The 21,359-nt window shown below is 43.0% G+C and overlaps 1 protein-coding gene across 4 annotated transcripts in view; it reads right to left on the reverse strand.

Moving 5' to 3' along the window:
* The window catches only part of PANK1 (pantothenate kinase 1), a 67,350-nt gene that overhangs the window by 17,107 nt on the left and 28,884 nt on the right, over positions 1-21,359 (reverse strand). For all 4 annotated transcript variants that reach the window (XM_037497880.2, XM_054690764.1, XM_037497881.2 and 1 more), the window contains 2 exons: positions 9,536-9,888; positions 844-1,097 (listed from right to left, as the gene is read on the reverse strand). In XM_037497880.2, coding sequence (XP_037353777.1) covers positions 844-1,097; positions 9,536-9,888 — 607 coding nt within the window. The remainder of the gene's footprint in view (positions 1-843; positions 1,098-9,535; positions 9,889-21,359) is intronic.

A 21,359-nucleotide genomic window follows, 5' to 3' on the forward strand; every position in this document is an offset into this window, starting at 1 on the left:
CAAAACAATGGTTTCAACCTCATGCCCAAGGCACACTCCCTGTGGCACTAGTGTCTCACATCATCCCTCCAAAAATGGCTTCTAGGGCCCAACAAGTTGGAGAAATATTTCATACAAAAATCCTTCTCTTAAAAGTAAGGAAAACCAATTCAAGTTTGTTTACACTAGTATTTCTCAAAGATCTCTGACCTGGATATTTTCCCTATGTTGAATTCCCACTCTCAGGAACCTGAGCCTGTCTGCCCTTACCAGTCTTGGGGTATGTGTATGAAAAAACAAGGATTCCTCCCAACCGTGACCACAGGGCTGACTTTCTGTCCTTTGCACTCCAATGTTCCCTGGGAGGTGTGCAAACTCTTCCAAATTTCAGCTGAAGAATTTACCTGAAGGTAACATTCTTTGTAAACTCAATCTGATTTCTTTATTAGAATGACATATGATTTCAAGCAAATCATCTGATGTGGACACCAAGGAGGTTCCAGAGAAGGTTTCTTTTGAAGCCTTCTCTACCACGCCAAGCATCCTTCCACCTGGACTCTACTGTGCTTTTGTTCCTGCCATCCACGTGGCACTAAATTAGTACTGCCTTTTGGAAAAACTGAAGTGTGGGGCCCTTCTTCCACCACTTGACCAGTTTCCAACAGGGCAAGGGCTGTATTCTATTAGTATTTATACAAATCACCCTCTTACTCCTTTAACATATTGTTCAACAAAGATCCTTCTTGGTTGACTAAGGAAGTCAAGTTCCTTCTTTTAAAAATGTATTCAATATGAATAATCTTTTTCTCAAATGGTCTTCAGGGAAGAGGCACAAAATGTTCTCCTAGTGGAAACCATGTTTACCTGGTCCCTGTAACTCTTTTATAGTTGTCCTTGGAGTACACTGCTAGAATGCTGACACCTGAGCCCATGTTCACCAGCAACATGGGGTATGGATTATCAAGGCAGTACGGCTTTTTTTGACACAATTCAGGATTTGTGGGATTTTCAAAATAGTAACATTCCGGCTTGCCGTTGAAGCCGACCGAGTCAACGTAGAGCAGGCCCTGAATCAGACAGTCCAGTTCATCCAGTTTGTGGAGCTGCAGGTCAGCAATCTGAAAGAGGACAAAACCTGGTCAGAGAGGCTGTGACCACCTCCAGGGAAGCCCCGGAGGCTTTTAGCTGGACTTAAAATGTGTCATGAACAGTAAAAGTACAGAAAGTACACCCTTGAAAGACCATGCTGTAAAATCATATTGATGATCAGTCACTCTACTGGAAAAGCAGTCTTTGCTGGACACCGCGTCTGCCCACAGTGTGTGCAAAAGGACAGAGAGCCTGCCTGGGTGCTGGAAAACCATCCATTAGTATGTGCAGAGGGCTGAATGGCAGCCCCAGAAAGATATATCCATGTTCTAATTTTCAGAGACTATGAATGCTACCTAGTTTGGAAAAAAGGATCTTTGCACATGTAACTAAGTTAAGGATGTTGACCTGGAGAGTACACCCTAGTTTATAGGGGAAGGCCCTAAATCTGCTAACCAGTTTCCTTATAAGAGATACACAAGAAAGATTTGATAAACACAGAGAAGTCCACACAAAGATGAAGGCAGACACTGGAGTGTCACACTACAGGCCAAGAAATGCCAACAGCCACAAAAGCCTCTGAAGAAAGCATGTTCCCAGCAATACCTCGAGTTTGGCTAACATTTCTGGCCTCAAGAACTATGAAAGAATAAATTTCTGGGGCCTCCCCGGTGGCACAGCAGTTGAGCACTGGGTTGCGAAGCTGCCCACAGCCTCTGCAGCACCAGTTCGTTCCCCGGCTGCTCCCCGGAGGGTCCCACATGGTGCGCAGACCTCTCCTGCCGCCCGCTGCTCCCCTCAGCAGTGTACTTCGGTCCTTCTGCCTGCTCTGCTCCCCACTCTGCTCTGGTGAATTCTCTCACCCTCCCGCGCTTCTGACTGTGCCCAGTGCTTGTATAAATAGATAAATAAATCTTAAAAAAAAAAAGAATTAAAAAAAAAGAATAAATTTCTGTTGTTTCAAGCCACCAAACTTACGATAATTCATTACAGCAGCCACAGGAGGTTAGCACAGCTTACCACGGGCACCAGGGTTCTCTTGCAGGTGAAGATAGTGAGAATGTTCTGAGACAGCATCCTACACTTCCTTGGCAGGACATGAGTACCCAAGGGTGCCTGGTGCTGAGGACAAACTCCACTGACCTCACAAATCCCAACTCCCGCTTTTCCAGACTTGGACTTTGGAGGTTGCCAGACCTGGCTTTGAATTCCAGCACCAACACTCAACTGAGGGATATGGGGCAACTTAACTCCTCAAGCCTCAGTCTCCTCATCTGTAAAATTGGGGTAATACCCACTACATAGCATTGTTGTGAGGATTACCTGATAATACATGTAAACAGCTTACACTGAGCTTGCCATGTATAAAGAGCTCAAAAGACATTTGCTCTTTTATTGATAGTTGGGATGGTTCCAAAGTTTGTTCCTATGAGACAAAACTGCCAATCTCCTCTGTATAGGGGGTGCCGGGAATTAAGGGGAGAGGAGTTGGCTGCGGACTAGCCTTAACAGTGAGTGGCTACTTTGTATCCTCAAAACTTTAACTCATGATCCTCAAGATTGATATTACTGGGCCTCCCCTGGTGGCACAGCAGTTGAGCACTGGGCTGTGAGGCTGCCCACAGCCTCTGCAGCACCAGTTTGTTCCCCGGCCACTGGCAAGGGTCCCCCCCCCCCCCCACACACACACACACAGAAAAAAGATTGATATTACTCTGGTCAGGAGGTCTGGTTGATGATCATTTTCCATGGACAAAATATCTAACAATCACCAACATGAAACTGAGCCAATGAAGAAAGAAAATTTACACGGTCTAAATGTTTAAAAAAATCTTCAAGAAAATAATGGCTATTATTTGTTGTGTACTATATGTCAAGCACTTGTACTAGATCATGTAATTCTCATAAAAATCCTTTTAAAGAGTGTTCTAATTCTGTGGTTAAGTCTCACGAAGCTTAAGTAATTTTCCCTAAGAGACACAACCAGCAAGTATGCCGTGCCCTCTCGTCTTCATTGACAAAATGGGCAACGCGTATGAGATCTGGAAGTAACCTATACAAGCACTGTGCTTCTATATTAGGCCTTCCTGGTGGCCTAGCGGTTTAGTCTCAGCACTATCACCTCTATGGCCTAATTTCGATCCCCAGCCAGGGAGCTAACCCACATAATGTGCAGCAGACCTCTCTGTCTCACCCACTGCTCCCCTTTATCAGGGTATTTCAGTAGATCCACCTATTCTGCTTTCCCACTCTGACTCTGGTGAATTGTCTCACCCCCAAACCTCTGGCCTACATCCCAGTTCTTCCATGCATAAATAAATAAAATTCTTTAAAAAAAAAAAAAAGACATCATCTTCATTATAAAAGTTTACAACTCTAAGAAAACTTTGAATTTGTTGTCTCTCATCTGAATTTCCCATTCAACAAAATCTATACCTAAAGAGCAGAATTCAAACAGACTGCCAGTCAGAGAGTAGTATTTCTGACTCACAGAGACAACCATTCCAAATGACACTGGTGATAAGGAAGATGTAGCCCATATGGTTAACTATTTTATTTTCTAACAAAGGAAACTTTGGGGTGAGATGCATGTAATATTACATTTTTAAGAGGGTAATCCTGTAGATAAAAAACTATCGGGCGGCCTAAGGGACTTCAATGAGACAAGGCAGTGTGAATACTGCCTCACAAGCAGCCCCACTGCCTTCCCGTCACACTCACACCACTGGTCATACAATCCTTGCTTCCTGGTTCATCAGTTGTCCCTGAGCATCATGCTCAAAGGCCTGCCCATACTTATTGCTTAATAAACACTTGTTACATGGAACAAAGAAAGTTCTCATCTCCTGGATCATACCAAATGGAAAAGTAGCTATTTCATCAGCCCTTCCTGGGACCATAGGTTAAACCTGCTTAAAAATTAATCACAGGCCCATCAGCAATATTGACAGCCAACATCACAAACAAGAGACAGGATCTGTCCTGCTGACACCCTGAGACTATGCTAAGGAAACAGAAAAATCTGCCAAGGCAAATAAACAAGGACAACTTTGTTTTGAAAGGAAACATCCTTATCTCACCTTTTCCCCCCAAATCCATTTGCAAATAAAGTGGAACAGCAAACAAACATCTCTCCTATACATTTCCCTGAGGGGTGGGTATTTCTCAAGCCTGAGGTCATGAATCTCCAAATTAAGAAAGATATTAGTCACTTTCATTTAGACCTACAAAGACCCCCTCAAAACACCATCCAGGAAAAGGCCAGGCTCCCAAATGGAAGCAATCTGTGAAATTGTTACTGGATTTCCAGAAAGCCACCTGCAAGTCTGTCACCCATCAGACTTTGCAGTTCATTAGTACAACCAGTCAACCTTGTGAAAAGCCTAAAGGAGAAATGTTAAAAGATCCAGCTTCTGAGAAACACTCTGCCTGGGCTGTTTTCTTTTTATCAGGGGTAGAATGCAAATGCCTCTGGGGTCACTAGGAAAACTTAAAGGATTGAAGCACTGACTGGATGTAAAGTACCTGAATGACTGGGACTCTGGCACACAAGGCAATCCGCACAGATTTCAAATTCCCTGCACCCCACTGTTCCCAAGTGGGAATGGGGCTCAGTGTCACCAATGATCCTGCTTTTTTCATGAGCCAGAAATCCTGATTTTTATGTGAAATCTTCCAATTTTTAAGTGCTAGCAGCTACTATTAAAATTTTTAGAACTATCACAAGGTGTCAAAACATTTCGAGCTTAATCTGTCTTCTACTAGTCATATATATATATATATATATAGTCATATATACATATATCATATATATAAATGCCATGCTAATCTCTATAATGGGTCTCAAATGCTGATAGATCTGAAATATCAGACCCAGCAAACATGAGGATCCAGCAAATTTGAACATAACCTTTTAACCAGGCTGTGCTGGTAAAGTTGACAACCAGCTCTCTAATTTTAAGAGGGAATTTAGTGATTCCTTGTATGTTAATATTAGAAAAATATGGACCCCAACACAAGGCATGCTCAGGACATAATTGATAGATATTCTAATAACTAAATAAATAGGTAGATAAATTAATCGAGTAAAAACCATCCCAAGAGTTTCCACACCTACTCCTTATGGGAAGAGACTTACAGCACTCCCTGGGAGTTGAGAAATGAGTCACCAAATTGTGTTTCCAAAATAAGTAAAATATACATCCTTATAACACCTTACACTTTCAATGGGGCTTTTGCTGACACTGGCTCTATAAATACTCTAGCGAGTGGCAGAAATGGCTATCTTACTAAACCAAGAACAATTTGCATATAAAAGCAGGGTTCTTTTCTCTCAACAAAGGAATGCTAACAGAGACCTGTGAGAGAGATGGATTTCAAACATCTGTGAGAAATTTAACAAAACGTCCAAGCTGGCATCTTCTTCTCCCCCCCACTGATTAAAGGGGAGTGGTCAAATGTGTCATGTCAGAAGTGAAGGATGCCAATGTCTACCAACTCTGTGCTCCTGCACCATCATAAATCAGTCCCTGGATTAATAACAGGAAACAGGCTGACAAATGCTCTCAAATGACCAACTCAGAAGACAGATTGCACAGAGCCGCCCGACCTCCTCCTGATGATTTTTCCACCAATATTAATTCTTTTAGGTTGTTCTGTTGACGACAGTAGGCTAATTCTTAAGCCCTCACACCTTGAAAAAAAATGTGATAAAGATACCTAAAAATCCTTTTCTGAGCCCTAAACCTCAAGTCAACTGAAGAATATTGTTATATCCTGTTTGTTCAGAATGTAGGTCATTTTTTTTTTCCTCTTAAGTCATTGAAAAAGTCACCTCTAACTTCTAATTACTCTTAGCCTGCATGGAACAAAACTCACAGGGAAAAGGACCTATTACCATAAAGATAGGTGGACAGAAAGGGGACTTTTTTCTATAAATTTTTCTGTCGTTAGAATGCTTTGCATTCTAAAGAATACTCTTGTTGAAGCTAAGAAGTATAGTTGTGGATGAAAATATTCTGGCAGGTTCTTCAAAACAAAACTCAAGGCATACAGACAATGGGGTAAACACCAAGCCAACCTACAATGGTCTGTGTCCTGAAGCACAGTCAGCAGACACCCCCTGACTCTTGGGGACCACTGTTTTAAATGGTGGGACCTCTCGCTGGTTTATCAGTTTCTTAGACCTCTTGTAATAACATTTTTCTTTTGTGTTTCATTTTGGCGAATCCTGGATTTTGAAGCCTAATTCTTGCCAATCAGAGATTTGTTTGTGACAGTGAAACTAAAATGTTAAAAGAAGGAAGGAAGGGAGGAAAAGAAGAAATGCAGCCTTATTCAACTGAAAGTGTTCTACACAGGGGTCTAATCCAATGCTTGTCTCACGGTTTACAGCTCTTTCTTGTACATTCTGAATTGGATGAAGTTAACAGTATCGAAAGAAAAGTACATTTACTATATAGGAGAGGACAACATCTTCAAAAATAACAACTGCTGACTCTTCAAGGTTTGCTGAATATCTTTTGGTTAACCTTAATCACTCAGGTTTTTAAAAACCATGTAAAGTTGCATTATACCAAAACAATGATTTTATGCAATAATAGGACTTTATAATTATGTCCAATGCTTTATTATCAGATTGCCTAACATATACTGTAGTAGCTATTGAGCCTTTTACAACTAAGCAAGCACTGTCAATTTTCTATTCTGGAACAGGAAAGAACTTGGATACAGCATACCTATAAACTTAGCACTTACTATTCTCACTGCCTAAAATACTCTGCCCTGAAACCAACATGGTTTGCTCGACTTGTTTTTTCGGTTCCTACTTCCAAGTCACCTCATCCCACAGAGACCCAGCACTCCGTCCCCCCTTGCCCTGCTGCTGTCCCCCCTCCATACTGCTTGTCACCATTTGGCATATTCTATATTCACTTGCTTATCTAATTATTTAGTGACTTTTCACACTAAAATGTAAGCTCTGAAGGAACAGGGTTTAGTTTTGTTCTTGACAGTATTTGGTGCATAGAAGGAGCAAGATTTACCTGTTGAGTAAGTAAATGAGTGGCTGGAAAAGAAGATACTAAAATCTATTCATCCTCACAACCTTGGGAAGGATAAGGACACATCGTTTAGCACACTGACAAAAAGGCTACAGAAAGAGATCTTCTGGCTTTGATTTGGCCCAAACTAAGCATAGAAAAAGAAGGCAGCCCATATATTTTCTTTTATGTGCCTCCACCTGGCCAAGCTATCAGCAAATAATCCAGACTTGCTCCCTGCTCTGATGTATTCACAAGGCTCCAACAACCTGCTCCAGGGAGCAGAGACCGCACTATCTTGGTTGTAGTAAGATCTGACCTTTCTTGATTCAGAACTTTGAGAAATACACTTGCGTAAGGCCAACATATATTGAGTAACATACATTACCTCAGAGGAGGCACAGAAGCACTGATGGGGTTGCACAAATATTCCAGGTCACCCTGGGTCACTCAGGTTCCCTAGCAGGGAGGAACAGACAGGGTGTCCTAGAGGGATGTAGGGACCTCACTGCCCTAGGAGAAGGACAGCATTTCCCTCTGAATCAGAACTGAACTGCTGACACCCTGGCTCTTACCTAGGTGCACAACCAGAGCCTCTTAATCTCTCTTTAGTTTTAATTTCCTCATCCATGTCACACGAGAATGCTGCACTCCCAAGTTCTCCACCTCTACTCCGACTTCCTAGAAATCCCTCCTCTTCTAACCCCTACTGCCACCATTTTACAGATAATGAAACTGAGGCCCACTGGAAAGACATGTTCACTCAAAGAAACCCAGCTGGTTAAATGCAGAGACAGCAATAGAATTCAGGATCACTGCTTTTTTCAATTATGGACTCAAATATAATTTTTAGGCCCCTCCATCTTAATCTTCTTCATTTCAAAAGTCTTTCTGATCACTGGATCCCTCTGGTGGGAAAAAATATCCCATAAATCATTTAAGTAAGTGGAGATATCAAATTCTACCATTGGATAGGAAAGAAGACACACAAGAAAACAGTCAAAACATGGAAACTCAATCTCACTTAGTTAGGATTATGCTCTGGGACTCTGCCACCAGCTCTTATTGAAACTACTAACTACAACCAGTGAGAACAACAATGTTATCTTCAATGAAACAAGTAAAATCTGCATTTATGGCTATATTAAATATAACCAAAAATGCATTAATTAAGTCAGTCATGATAAATTCTGTGGCCAGACTGAATTACATGAGCTGCATGAAAATGCCAGTAACTTGCACTCCAGGTTTTGAGAAAATGTGTTTTACAATTGACCTCACTATAGTTTCAACTTTCTGGCAAGACTAATGCCACCCTTCCTTTGTCTTCCTGAGTCTTCCAACCCTTCTTTTGCTAATATAGCTTCCATTTATTTTCTCCACATTATTTTACTTTATTCTTATGTTATTCCCTTAGGTGAGGTTGAACAGTATAGACATTATCTTGACTATCTGTTAAAGGATTACTAAATAAGGAGAAAGCTTGTACTCCATGGTACTCATCCATGCCTTCCATCTAAGCAACTAACACAGAGCTGGTATGTGTTGCCTGTCAGCATGCAGCATTATTCTTACCATGGTAGCCCATACTCCCTAATTGCAGTCATTAATAAAGGAATTCCTCTATAAATAACATCAAAGATTATTTTTGTGAGCAGAATTTTGAAATGACATTCATAAAACAGATATAGAGCAAATGGGCAGACTCCAGAAAGAATTTTTAACAGGACTTACAGAAAGCCTTTCCTGTTGGCCTCAGTCTATCTATAAAACTGGCATAATGATTATGCTTTTCATGACAACTTGAGAGTCTGTAAAAAACTAACAAATACTTTAGAAGCATATTTTTAGCATATTGCACAGCAGTAATTGTCACAAAAATGATGATGATGGGCCTCCCCGGTGGCGCAGCGGTTGAGCGCTGGGTTGCGAAGCTGCCCGCGGCCTCTGCGACGCCGGTTCGATCCCCGGCTGCTCCCTGGCCACCGGAGGAGGGTCCCCCATGGCACGCAGACCTCTCCTGCCGCCCGCTGCTCCCCTCAGCAGTGTACTTCGGTCCTTCTGCCTGCTCTGCTCCCCGCTCTGGCTCTGGTGAATTCTCTCACCCTCCCGTGCTTCTGACTGTACCCAGTGCTTGTATAAATAAATAAATCTTTAAAAAAAAAAAAAATGATGATGATGACAGCTAATATATATTGAGCATTTACTCCTTCATGTAACAACTCTATGAGGCAGGAACTATTTTTATTCTCAAATAGATGAGGAAACTGAGGCGCAGAAAGGCAAAGTAAACTTGTCCAAAGTTCCAAGGCTAGTAGTCTACTTCTTCCATCAGTAGGAGATGCCATGAATATGGGTATGTGGGAGGCTTGCTTTCTTTCTCTAAGAGGTGGTTTTGCTGTTTTAATAAGGACAACCCAACATACCATTCTGAAGTCCTCTTCAAACTTGAAAGCCCCACCTCCCGTGGCGCAGAGAGTGGTGTGCAGGCTGGAGAAGTTCTTCTCACTGCCCATCTGAATGAACCTGTGCATAGCACAGCTGGGGAAGCGGATGAAGTGCAGGTTCCCTTTGCGCCCACACATGGTCAAGTTTTTCAGTTCCAGGTGGACATCTCGAATCCCAGTTTTCCCATAAGCAGTATTAGAAGTCAAATACTTCCTAATGCTCTTCAGGTTTTCCACCTCCTCTTGCTCCTCTTCAGCTGTAATGTCCTTTGGTTCAAAGTAAACCAGTTTAACCAACGTTCCACCGATATCCATGCCAAACCACGGGAAGGCTGGGGACAGAAAGACAGAGTACCATGAAATCTACACATCCAAAGAAACACTTGATTTCTGAATATTCAGCAGCATCACACCCACAGGTGCATTTAGTATTCAACTGACCTGAATTCAACTATCTGTGCCTAAAAAACACAGGCAAAGAGAAACTCAAAATTTAAATGGTGTCCATGATTCCACCCCCACTCCTTGCAGTTACAATCTGCCTCAGGGGCCTCCCTGGTGGCGCAAGGGGTTAAGACACAACCAATGAAGCTGTCCACAGCCACTGTAGCATAAGTTCAATGCCCAGCCAGGGAGCTACCCACATGGTGCAACAGACCTCTCCTGTCTCGCCCGTTGCTCCCCTCAGCAGTGTATCTCAGTCAATCCACCTGTTCTGCTCCCCACTCTGTCTCTGGTGAATCCTCTCACCCCCCCGCACTTCTGGCCTGTACCCCAATTCTTGTATGCATAAATAAATAAATAAATCTTAAAAAAAAATATGCCTCAGACTTGGGCATCGAGAAGCAGGGCCTGCGTTCCCTAAGTCAATTCATGTGTTTCCCAGGGTTCGAGAATCTCACCACACTGACTACAATTCCAATAATTAAAGAAACATTTTGCATATGCCTTCACCCCCAAATGTCATCAGAACCTCAGCCAAAGACACAGTAATCTGTTCCAACACCAGAAGATGCTAGATGCACCAAGAGACAGTGTGTGGTCTACAATCTACATAGGCCTTTGGGGCCCAATGATTGTTTTTACAGCATTCAATTTGTGCTTTCACAAGCTGACTTATAAGATGTGGCCCCACTTTTCTACAGAAAAATAGGAAGGAGAAAGGTAGAAAAAACCGGCTAGGGGAGAGGATCACTGCAGAAGATGATCTCCGTGGTGGCAGAATTCTAAGAATAGTTACATCTTCTTTCTTCATTAAGCAGAGAACCTCTCCACCTCAAATGGCCCACTTACAAGTCCTCAGGGCAACTGGCCTATTAAAATTGCTTTTAACATTCTAATCTCTGGTCTCCTCTCCTACAAATTTTGTTTCGTTTTTTTTTTTTTTAAAGAATGGACGTTACAGGGCCTCCCTGGTGGCGCAGCGATTGAGCGCTGGGCTGCGAAGCTGCCCACAGCCTCTGCAGCGCCGGTTCGATCCCTGCCCGCCGGCAAGGGTCCCACATGGGGTGCAGACCTCTCCTGCCACCTGCTGCTCCCCTCAGCAGTGTATTTCGTCAGTCTGCCTGTTCTGCTCCCCGTTCTGGCTCTGGTGAATTCTCTCACCCTCCCGTGCTTCTGACTGTACCCAGTGCTTGTATAAATAAATAATCTTTAAAAAAAAAAAAAAAAAGAATGGATGTTACAATTTTCATATTGAATTTGTCATTTACACGCCTATATAACTTTGGGTTACATTTTTATTCTTCCACATGTACATATGCTTCATTCACCCTCCACCAGCAATACTCCTACTCTACTAGATATTTACCCAAAAAGTATGAAAACCCTAATACAAAAAGACACGTACTTCCTTCTTCATAACAGTACTGTCTACAATCACCAAGTGCCACAGATCCAAACTAAGTGCCCATCAACTGATGTCTGGATCAAGAAATTGTGGAATGTATACTCGATAAAATGCTACTGAGGTTCTCACTTAAATCAGGTACAGGATTTGGGCCATGAGTATTTTTATTAAAAGTTCTCCAGCAGTTCTAATCTGCAGCTTTGGGATTACTAGATTAGAAGAACTGTGGTCACTGACAGAAAAGCCTGCAAATAAACACAGCTTCTGAGCAGGTCTGTGATACAAAGGCACACCTCCACATTTACTATATATTAACTATCCCTATATACATTATAACACACATATATTTAATCTGCTGGAGATGCTTACCCATGACAAAATGAACCTCATCACAATTATTATTATTTTTTTTTTTTTAATACAAGTACTGGGTACAGTCAGATGTGCAGGAGGTTGAGAGAATTCACCAGAGCCAGAGCGGGGAACAGAACAAGCAGAATGACGAAATACACTGCTGAGGGGAGCAGCGTGCACGGCAGGAAAGGTCTGTCGCGCCATGTGGGACCCTCGCTGGTGGCCGGGGAATGAACGGGCACTGCAGAGGCTGCGGGCAGCTTCGCAGCCCAGCGCTCAACTGCTGCGCCACCAGGGGAGGCCCCACAATTACTTTTATTGTCATTAAGAGAACAGGCTGTGCTACCTGAACAGGCGGACATCAATTGGAGGCAATCTGGAAAGTTAATACTGCACCAAAAATTTTCCTGGTGAAGACAGAGCAAACCCAAATAGGAATCTAAAATTTGGGATCTCCCTTGACATCTCCCTCAGCAAACCATGGGCTGAATCTGAAACTGTAATATTAAAACTGAGTTTAAAGACTCAGAGAGATAAACAGGCTTATTTCATAAAGTTTATTTTATCCAGCCCTACAAAACATCCACACAGGCCCTTGTCAATTGTGCATATTACACCTAGAAATTACATTGCCAGGAACATAAGAACACAAGTTATTTTTCCTAGGCAGCCCTACTCCTTAGCTCTCTATATCAGCATGTCAGGGGAGGTAGAGAAAGGGGGTGCTTATCAGGAAGCCAACCCTTATGCAGAATCTTCTTTCCTGTGCTTCACTGTTGTCATTTAACTTTGAGCCAAGACAGTTGTTCCATATTTAGTAGATAGTAACTCTAATAGCTTGGAAAAGTCAATTCCAAACCCCCTTAAAGATTAAGATTAACAAATTGATCCACTGATAAGACCAAGTTTAACAAACATCTTATTATTTTTGCATAATTTTACATAGCAATCCCACAGTCCAGTGTAGGCTGGGAAGCTTGCTTGCTTGTTCTCACAGGAGACAATAGCAAACTATTTGTCAACTCATCTCACAGATGACATTTCTTGGTCCATGCTTGCTGTCAGCAGGGCCCACAGTGGATAACAGATAAAGCCCAAAGCCAGGATTCAGAACTAACTCCACAAGCGCAGTCAGTAGCAATCAGTCAGTGCAATGCCCTCCACTTCTGAATCTCAATTCTCTTATCCATGAAAGGAAAAGACTGCAGCAGAATGGTCTCCAATTCCCTTCCTACCACAAACTTTTAATGCACAATTTAAGAAATTAAAGAAAAAAATCACAACCACCCCATAGAGCTTGACCAGAATCCTAGTTTTCAACTCCACTGAAACCCCAAGGCACATCAATAAGCACCAGGATCTCAGTCAGCACTGCACCTGAAATCCATTCTTATGAGAGTAAGGAAGACACCTTCTACTGGACAGGCTGGGGGGCAGGGATTCTGAAACAGTGCTTGGACAACCACTTTGGAAAGACTCTGGCAACATCTATTAAAATTAACAGTACACAAACACTTTTAACCCAGTCAAACACCATCCCTGGATTTTATTAAAAAGTGCCAGTATTCTAAGACAGGTATAAGAATGGTTATTGCAGGGCCTCCCTGATGGCGCAGGTGGTTGAGCGCCGCACTGTGAAGCTGTCCGCATCCTCTGCAGTGCCGGTTTGATCCCGGCCAGCCGGCGAGAATCCCACATGGCACAGCAGACCTCTCCTGGCTCACCCGCTGCTCCCCTCAGCAGTGTATTTCAGTCAGTCTGCCTGTTCTGTTCCCCGCTCTGTCTCTGGTGAATTTTCTCACCCTCTCACCCACCTGGCCTGTACCCTAGTTCTTGTATAAATAAATAAATCTTAAAAAAAAAAAATGGTTATTGCAGCACCCTTTAGGGTGACTAAATTAAAGCAAACTATAAACAAAGTACATGCCCTTTAGTATATGACTTCTAAGCCATAGAATATTAGTTAGCTGTTAAAAAGAATGAATGAGATTTATACCAATTGCCTGGAGAGACAGCCCATCCCCAACCTACTGTGAAAAGAGCCTACATAAAGATATACAGGTCGTCCCCCTCCCCACTAGGTTGTTAATATTTTTAGGGGCTGGCAGGATGAAACTTTACCGGCAGAGGCTAGAGATGTGGGGAGAAAGGATGAAGAAAACACTACACTTACAATGTTCAGTACATGCAGAAGTTTAAAAATAAGAATTCAGTAATAATGGAAAATAGCAGACATCTCAGCACAGAATGGACAGAACAAGCTGTTTGAAACCCAGAAAATAATCTAGTTCTGTACCAGAAAACCAGCACTCACCCAGATGCAGCTGTTACTGGCACTCTGGGATAAAGAGTCCCCACATGGCCTTATCTTTGGATGGATATTGGTAACAACAGGCAACTGAAGAAAGTCTCACTTGTTCAAATGCAAAAGGGGACACCTACACATATCAAAAATGTTCTTCTTGTTTGTTTTCCAGTCATTTCAAAGGTTTTGTTGGCAACTCAACAAAAACAATGCTTAAAAGTATAGTTTTGAAAATTCAGTTGAATATTGCATCAGCAGTTTTTGTTAAAATGAAAGGAAATAAGAATTGAATAATGTAATAGTTTAAATGGCAATAGAAACTGCCTTCACCGAATGTTGCCTCAATAAAAAATACAATTTTAAAAAACCATAGAGGTATAGCATTAAAAAAACTTGCTCTTCCATTCACATTTAAATGTTTTACAGGACACACTCATGCTGTAAATATACAGTTTTATTCACCTTCCTGATATCAAAGTATACCCAAACCAGCACTTCCCATATATACAAGCTCTGGACAGGAAGGAAGAACATCAGAATGTAACTACCATTCATAACTCATGTCTTCTCTAATCCAGGATACCCAGATGCTTTGATAAATTCAGCTGAAATGCAGAGAAGAAAAGTCTATGTTTGTCAGCCGACTGCTGGTTCTAGATACATAATGTTGGCATTCTCCCTTTACTCCTCCTTCCTAAATCAGGTATCACTTTTTTTTTTTATTATTTTCTAGAATATTCACCAAGGATGTTCAACAGGAGACTAGACTCAAACTGACAAGCAGACTTCCACAAACAAGTAAATTGGATCTACTCACTCAAAATAGTTTCTGTTAAAAAAAAAAAAAAAGGCCCAAAATGGAGTCATGTAAGCCAAGACTTAATGTCTAACAAAAATGCAGTTTTGATCTCTCATAAAAGCAAAATTTTAAACCAATCAATATGCAATTTCCTGCTAAGCAGTGGTGAGTTATCTGTATGATAAGATGACCTCTCCCTTCCCCTAAAGGAAAGTGGTTTTCCCCTAAAGGAAAGTGGTTTTTCCTAAAATAATCTCTTTCCTTGTCCCTCTTTATGACTATAAAAACCTTCCATTTTGTATGACTCCTTGTAACACCTTTAGACTTGCTATTAGATAGGTTGCTGCCAACATGAATCCCTTATATTAAAGTTAATTTCAAACCGTTTGGATCAATTTTGCTTTATCACACTACCATAGTGAGGTGTATATAAACTAGAAACCAATGTTCATAGAACAAGCTGATACCAGTAAGTAGTTGACTTTGGGGCCATCTTTTCTCAGCATATTCTGAATAAAGAAAACATTCCTTAAGGAAATGCATGCATGTGTATAGCAAGTGACATATACAAAGATGGTCACTGCAGCATTTGTCATAACTGGTAACAATCTAGATGCCCACCAATGTACAAATAAAATGTGATACTTAAATGGTAATGATGGAATACTATATATCTAAGAGATTCATACATCTGGGCCTCCCTGGTGGTGCAGGCAGTTGAGCACGGCTGCGCTGTGAAGCTGTCTGCAGCCTCTGCAGCATGGTTCAATCCCCGGCCAGCCAGGGAGCAACCCACATGGCACAGAAGATCTCTCCTGTCTCGCCCGCTGCTCCCCTCAGCAGTGTATTTCAGTCAGTCTGCCTGTTCTGTTCCCTGCTCTGTCTCTGGTAAATCCTCTCACCCTACCGCACATCTGGCCTATACCCTGGTTCTTGTATGCATGAATAAATAAATCTTTTTTAAAAAAGAGAGTCATACATCTCAAGATGGATACAGCTCAAAAACAAGGCTGAAGGAAATTGCTTTAATGGTGAGAAGGAAGGTATAGGTCATCACTTCCAGGCCAGAGCATTTAGCTCTGGTCATAAGACCCTCCTGAGCTTTCCCATAGGGACTGGAAGTAGTCCAGATGTGACTGATCTCTCCCCCTAAGTGCTGGAGTGAAAATGCAGCTAATCCACAATGCACAATTATTGGTGGAGGAAAAGAATAGAAAACTTAAAGGAGGCATCACAAGACTCACACAAGGAGGTGGGTAATAGAAGGGATTAACATAGCCATTAATGCAACTATAGAAACTAAGATCCTTAGGGGCCAACGCCTAGATCACAAGACCCAGGCAGGTATCAGACTGCTGTAGGGGGTGTCAGGAGAACAGATCTGAAGGTGGAGATATAGAGATTGAGGGCCATTGTAGAAACCTGGGCCCTTTTAAATTCTACATAGTTTAATCAAAGTCAACAAACAAACAAACCACTCTCAGGAGTGAGCCCCTCCCAAAGAGAAGTCTATCCTAAAATCTCTGCACTGGCATGGGGCAACAGTCCTTCTGCCCACCTGTGCCTATGCAGGTGCTTCTTTTCACCAACTCTGTCCCTCCACAGGGCAGCAGCCTTCCTGCCTGTCGGTGACCTGTCCCTGCCGGGCTTCTCTTCACTGACCTCCCTCAGCAGAGGCAGCTCTCCTCAAGGCCGCCCGCCTGCAACCATGCAGGCCTCTCTCAGCAAACCTGTCCCTTTAGGGCAGTTTTTCTGGCTGCTTGTGTCTATGCAAGTGTCCTTTATTCTTCTGTCCTTCTCCCTAATAAACCTGCCCTCTAAATATAACTACTGTCTGTCTCGTGGAGAAACTCGCCTGGGAAACTCGCCACATGCTGCTGGAAGGGAAGCTCTGGTGAAATCTTTCCCAGAGTAAACCCAAGGACCCCGCACTCCAAACCCACTGACTCCAAAAATGACATCACTATCATGTATCTTAACTCGGAAGGCAGAGAATACACCTAAAAAATTAGCATATCTAGTGGAAAAGGTCCAAAGTCAAATGTTTCTATTGGCTATTGATGGATGTGATGGAGGACAAGAATAGAAAGACTGGAAAGGAGGCCTCACAAGACTAAAACCCGACTCACACAAGGAGGTGGGGGTCGAGGGGAATAACATGACCAGTAAACCCAGCTGTAGAGGGTTGAGCCCTTAGGCTCCAGCGCCTTATCACAAGGCATGAGACCCTAGGATCAGATGCCATAGAGAATGGAGCACAGACCTGAGGGTAAAGATATGGAGATTGGGCCCACCCTGGAATCTCTGGTCCCTTTCTGGTTTTGCCTGTTACCCAACATCAGCAACAAGCAGGCCACTCCACGGGAGTGACCCCTCCCAAAGAGAAGTCTGTATCAGTTAAATCTCTGCACTGGCATGGGGCAGCAGTCCTTCTGCCTGTGACTATGCAGGTGCTTCTTTTCACAAACTCTGTCCCTCCACAGGGCAGCAGCTTCCTGCCTGCCCATGACCTGTCCACGCCCGGCTTCTCCTCACTGACCTCCCACAGCGGAGGCAACTCTCCTCAAGGCCGCCCGCCTGCAATCATGCAGGCCTCTCTCAGCAAACCTATCTCTTTCCCTTTCCCTAATAAACCTGTTCTTTAAATATAACTAATGTCTCTGTCTCGTGGAGAAACTCGCCTGGGGAGCTCGCTGCTGCAGCCAAAACGGGAGCTCTGGTGAAACCTTTCCTAGAGTGAACGCAAGGACCCCGCAACTCCAAAAGCTATATCAGATGCATTTTAAAAAGTGTAACTTTTCTGAAAGAGAGAGGGATTGCTGCGGTCAGAAAATAACTGACTAGTTTACAAACCAAAAAGGAAAGGAAATAAAGTTCATCAAGTCAGACTTGCAGCATTGGAAAAACAGCTGCTTCTCTTCCCCAGCAGATGAAGGATAAATCCAGGAGACAGCTTTTGGGTGCAAAAGGTCACTCAGCACCTAGTTTTGGGGTGAGGCACAAATGAAGAGAATGGCTACCATACCTTTTAGGGGGAAAGGATGTCCTGAGCTAATCCCATACAGGCTTTGTGGACCCCACCCCCACTCCAGACTAAAGCCATCAGGACATTGGGAAAGACAAATCCCATCACCACCAATGGGAAGGTGGCTGGGACCTGAGGGTGGAGTTGGGCAGCCAGGTTGGATATAAAAACCAAACACGTGGGCCTTGGGGGGTCTTGCTATCGCCTCCTGGCTTCACCGGCGGCCAACTCTGAGAGCGCCATTTTTGGGATTCCTGATCTGCGGATCGGGTAGGACTCATTTAAAACTTTGTCTCCCACTTTTCTCCCTGAGCTGTACATTTCCTCATTTCCCCTTCCCTTGTAAATAAACCTTTTATTAACCTTTTGTGTGTGCCTGCAGTAGAGCATTGATTGATAAGCCCTTTTAAGTGCGCGGGTGAGGACCCACAGTCAGGCACCCCGTTTTGTATCGGGGTTGCTCTACAACATACCCACTCTTTACACTTTAACAGGGTTAAGAATCTCAAAGATGCAGTTAAAGTTGTGGCTTTTCAGCAATACTTTCAATTAGAATTGCTCAAGGTAAGAGAGATTAAAGGTCTCTGGGAAGTATCCTGAATTAAGCCATTAAAGAAAGGCAGGAAGGCAAAACACAAAGGCACACAGTAATTATAAATGTGCCAAGAACTGAGCGCTTGACTACAGGCACATGAACATACCTGGAGTTCAGTAGATAAGAAATGCATTTCCTTTGAAAAGAGTTGTACTGCCAAAGTCTGAACCTATAAAGGCTGGGAAAACTATTTAAGACCTAAAAGAACCCTTGTGTCCCCACCCCTATCAAGTCAGGAAGAAAATGAGAGAGCTGCTCTGTCCCTTGGAAGGGCACAAGACAATTCATGGGAGATGTGATCAAGGAGGCTGCTGGAAGAGCCCAGGAGTGAACTGGGTGATGGACTGGGGAGGTCCTCCTGTTAGGGGGAAAAGGATGCCCTAAAGCTAATTCTATACAGGCTTTGTGGACTCCACCCCCACTCCAGACCAAAGCCAAAAGACAATGGGAGAGACAAATCCCATCACCACCAAAGGGAAGGTTGCTGGAACCTGAGGGTGGGGTTAAGCAGTCAGGTTTGGTATAAAACCAGACACATGGGCTTTGGAGGGGGGGGGTCCTTTTTTGGCTCTCCGCCAGCTCGCAGCGCTCAGCCAGCTCTTGGAGTGCCTTTGGGTTTCCAGGTCGGGTAGGACGCATTACAGACTTTATTTCCCTATTTTCTCCCTGAGTTGTACATTTCTTCATTTCCCTTTCCCTTGTAAATAAACCTTTTATTAACCTTTTGTGTGTGCCTGTAGTGGAGTATAAATAAGTCCCTTTCAAGCGCACGGGTGAGGACCCACAGCCAGGCAACAATTTTATATCAGGGTTGCTCCGTAACACTCCAAGAGAGAAGAATCAGGACCCTGGAGATAGTTTCTGCACCTACTGTAACAGGGTGTTCCCCAGGAAACACCTGTTCCCCACCTGGGGCAGGGAAGCTGGAACTACCCCTTTTCCTGGGGAACACCCTCTTATACTACAAGGCAGGGAACCTGAGGGATTTCAGATTGCTTCAGTGTTTTAGAATGTGGACCAGTAGAATGGATGTCGCCCATTCATCACCCCCTTTCTGAATAGAAGTACATGTTGAGTTTTCCAACCTTTGTTTCACCATTATATATTAATGTATGTGGAAGCCATTTTAAATCAAACAGACTCCACCTTGTTTCTACAACGGTGAGCGTTCCATGGGAGCTGCCGAGTGCAACGTGACTCAGCAATCCCTTTTCTCATTATCCGAGACTATGAAAGAAATGTCAGTGGAGACCATCTACCGACTATTACAAAAGACTCCACAACACTCTCTTCTGTTTGAAGGGCCTTGTCTACCAATCATGAAAAGCAAATGAACTCAAGAACCAACCCAAAAAGTTTCAAACCAGGTGGCCCAAGCCCAGACTACTTTACTTTTGAACTTTCCAATCTCCTGACACCTGTGGAACGGATCTTGGGACTGCCTGGGGCTGTGGACCCAGATCATGACCTCTATTCCCTAATATATACACTTTGGTGTTTATATTACAGTCTGATTATTTCCCTGTTGACATGCACTCTGTAGGGGAGGTGCGAACAGCAGAAGTCTCTAGATCAAGAGAACCCATATCCAGAGTTGATGTTTAATCTATTTTGTATGTTGTGTCGATTTTAGTGCCTATTGTACAGCATCCAGATGCTGTGACTTGGTGGAACTGCCAGGTCATCTCGTTTGGAGAGAAAATGAATGTGTTTCACCTGTAGGAGGAAGTATGAGCCAAATATCTGGCAATCAGCAGAAAAATCACAGTAGTCATTAATACAGCTGGCCAAACAGTTCTGGTTTATTGTCCTTCCAGGCCCAGGGGGTCAGACTGCCATTCCCAGTGATTTGATAATTGAGCTGAGTAATGTGCCTTAATCAGGCCAATAGGCACACGTGGAAATGGGATATGTCACTTCCAGGAAAGAGGACTTACAGCTGGTGTGAGACCCTCCAAAACGCTTTCTCTGTACCCATTAGCAGCACAATTCAAGATAATGATTGCGCCACAGCTGGATCACAGGGATGTCAAGACAGAAAGTAGGCCATGGCCACCCCTTGAATGACTTAGAGAGTGTGATAAAAACTAAACCTTGGTTACTTTAAACCAGCATTGAGGTATGAGGGCTACTAGTTACTACTGGATGCTCTTGGTTTGTCCTGATTAATATGCCCCTCATCAAAACTTCTGACTTTTTTTTTTTTTTAAACCCCTGGAACCTTCCCTCTCTCACAGAACCAGATCCAGGACCTACCTCCAGTGTGACAAAATTTTCTCTGAACACAAACCAAGATTGGCAATCTGGTGGTGGTTAAAACTATGAAATATATCCACATTCCAAATCTTGTGGTGAAAATATCTAAAATGTTTATTGGTAGTCGATGTCTTTGAAACAAAGCCTGCTTCTTAAAGACTTTTAGAACACTAGACTTAGTCTCTGAGGAGCACTTATGCTTCCTGCAGTAAATTTCAAAGGTACACAACGAACTAAAGAGCACAAATGAGCAAAGGAGGGGGAAAGAAACACCACAGAAGTGCTTTCCTATCTAAGAGACAATTTAAAAGAGCTTGGGGACAATGTATCCATAAGATAATTCACCACACCAAGTAGAATTTATTCCAGGGACAGAAGGATGATTCAACATCCGAAAATCAATCAATGTTATCCAACATATCAACAAAAAGAAATACAAAAACCGTATGATAATATCAATAGATGCTGAGAAAGCTTTCGACAAAGTACAACACCCATTTATGATAAAGGCCCTTGAAATTCTCGGGATACAAAGAACATACCTCAACATCATAAAGGCCATATATGACAAGCCCATAGTCAGCATCATTCTCAATGGCGAAAAGCTGAAAGCATTTCCA

This window comes from Talpa occidentalis, unplaced genomic scaffold (genome assembly GCF_014898055.3).
Source record: "Talpa occidentalis isolate TD23 unplaced genomic scaffold, MPIMG_talOcc4v2.1 talOcc4.8, whole genome shotgun sequence".
NCBI lineage: Eukaryota > Metazoa > Chordata > Mammalia > Eulipotyphla > Talpidae > Talpa > Talpa occidentalis.